The sequence below is a fragment of the Microtus ochrogaster genome, chromosome 22 (assembly GCF_000317375.1).
Source record: "Microtus ochrogaster isolate Prairie Vole_2 chromosome 22, MicOch1.0, whole genome shotgun sequence".
Classification (NCBI taxonomy): domain Eukaryota; kingdom Metazoa; phylum Chordata; class Mammalia; order Rodentia; family Cricetidae; genus Microtus; species Microtus ochrogaster.
The window spans coordinates 29,725,140-29,727,473 of record NC_022023.1 but is presented as its reverse complement, the minus strand read 5'-3'; the positions used below and the strand labels follow the sequence as shown (position 1 = coordinate 29,727,473).

The 2,334-nt window shown below is 42.6% G+C and overlaps 1 protein-coding gene across 2 annotated transcripts in view; it reads right to left on the bottom strand.

Moving 5' to 3' along the window:
• The window catches only part of LOC101996525 (E3 ubiquitin-protein ligase HERC2), a 160,101-nt gene that overhangs the window by 122,629 nt on the left and 35,138 nt on the right, over positions 1-2,334 (bottom strand). For both annotated transcript variants that reach the window (XM_005357814.3, XM_026784298.1), the window contains exon 15: positions 1,016-1,267. In XM_005357814.3, the coding sequence (XP_005357871.1) occupies positions 1,016-1,267 (252 nt within the window). The remainder of the gene's footprint in view (positions 1-1,015; positions 1,268-2,334) is intronic.

Here is a 2,334-nt window from a genome sequence, read left to right as displayed (position 1 = left end):
AGAGCTGCATAGCAGGGTGAATCTGCTATTCTACAACTTATTTTAGAAGCACACAGAAGACTCCTAGAGACAAGGTATTAAAATGCTGTAAAAAAAAAAAAAAAATAACTGATGAGTAAAACGCTGACAAGTCTCACATAAAAATCCTATTTCCAAACTCTCTCAAAAAAGAAACAGAAACAAGAGAAAGGAAAATATTAGTGTAGGAATCACTAAACTGGACTCTGAAACAAAATGCAAGCCAAATCCTGCATTTCTGAAAAAGGCTAATGGGGGACAAGGGACACAGCAGGCTGCTCCCTTAGCAAATTTATAAACTGGCCCTTTTTTTAAGAAAGGCTGTCCCCCCTCTGAACTAAATAAAGGACAACAGAGCCCAGCAGACACATGTACTGACCTTGCCTGACTCACTGACCTCACCGTTCTCAACTCATCTGTATTTCACCAGCTCCCCCTTAGGATAGGAAAGAGAGCACCTAAATTATACAGGTCAAATATTACAGAAAAGAAAGGTTCTCCCTTTATAAAAAAAAGTCCCTCCTAATATACTATCCTGAACAGTGATTTGGCTCCCAAAAATCATAAAACAGTCCCTCATATGATCTAAATGCCATGGTTTTAAAGGCAACATCTCCAAACATGCCATTCCTAGCAAGAGTGCCTGAGACCATGTAGGGCTCTCTCAAGATGGTCCATGTCTATGCTACAGTGAGCACACACTGCAGAAGGGCCTGGACTCACAACACACAGTTTTGTAGCCACGCATGTACAGCTCACTCACCAAGGACAAGTTCAGACCAACCAAGGAGGAACCAAGCCTATTTGTGACTCTGCAGCACAATGAGTCTCAAACTAAATGAATTAAAAATTAATTTGATGAGAATAATTTTAGGCCATTATTAGAACAGATAAGCCATTTGGCATTATTTATCTCTCTCAAGTTGTCATTGAGCATTTCCAATGACAGCCCATTGGCTAGGTTCTATAAGGGCTTTAGTGTTATACGCGCAATCACCTTGCAAGCCTTCCAGGAGTTTGGGATAACGGACATGTTCTTCTGTTCCATGCCCAAGCCTCTGATTGTCACCTTTTCCCCACGAATAAACTTGGCCATCTTTGGTCAAAGCAATAGAAAACTGACTTCCACAGCGAACTTTGATGACATCTAAGTCTTGAAGTTTTTCAATCAGCTTTGGGGTTTTGCAGCCATCACTTCCTCCTCTCCCCAACTTCCCATAGTCGCCATCTCCCCAAGACCACACTTGGCCTAGAAAATACAAATACATTTAAGTAAAGACCACAGCACATCACAATGGAAGTTTCAAATGAATGAAAATAATATAAACCATGAACACATAATTCAGTCAATCCTACACAGGTTACAGACCAAATGTAATCTCACTTCTATTTCAGGTTGATGTATTAGCAACTGAAAACTGCAAACAAAGGCTAGAGAGCCAGCACAATGGTGCACAACACTTGATGCTCCTGCAGAGCACACACGGCCATCCTCAACTCCAGTTCCAGGGGATCAGCCTGGTCTATGGAGCTAGCTCTGGGCCAGCCAGGGCTACACAGAGAAACCCAGTCTCAAGAAGCCAAAAATAAAAATAATAATAACAATTTCACAGAATGCAGACTGTACAATGACTATGAAAGATTGGCTATAATGAAGCAAAGCTAGCTAAATGTTGGGGATATATTAATAATGAGACAATACAGAATGTCAAGTATTCTATTTAGCTGTAATTTTTACTCAAAAAAATAAAATACCCACTAGGAAAAGTGGGAGCCCCTAGTCAACCATCTGCTTTCAAAAACCCAAATGCTGGGAAATTCCTGGGCCTCTGAGCCGAAGCCGCGGACACCCTCACTTCAGACGAGAAACGTTCCCAATAATCTTGGGCTTGAACCCCTGCTTTCCAAGGCTGCCATTGCTGTCTTGAGAAGGCTTAGGTGGCACAGCCTTGCTAGAAGAAGGGTGTGTGCCACTGAGGGCAGATTTCAGTACAGAAAGCTTCACCTACTTCCAGTTTGTTCTCTCTGCTTTGTGCTAACATCCAAGATATGATCTTTGAGGTTCCTGCTCCAGATGCTTTGCTGCCTGCTGCTATGCCTCCCAGTCACAATGTGATGTGGGATTTCCCTCTATATGCTGTGATTGCCATTTGGTTAATAAAGGACCTCATTTGGGCCTAAGGGGAACAGAACTGGGTGGGGAAAACTAAACTGAATGCTGGGGGAAAAGGGAGGAGTCAGTAAGAAGCCATGGAGCCTCCACAGGAGAGAGATACACTAAAACTTTGCTGGCAGGCCACAACCTCATGGTGATGC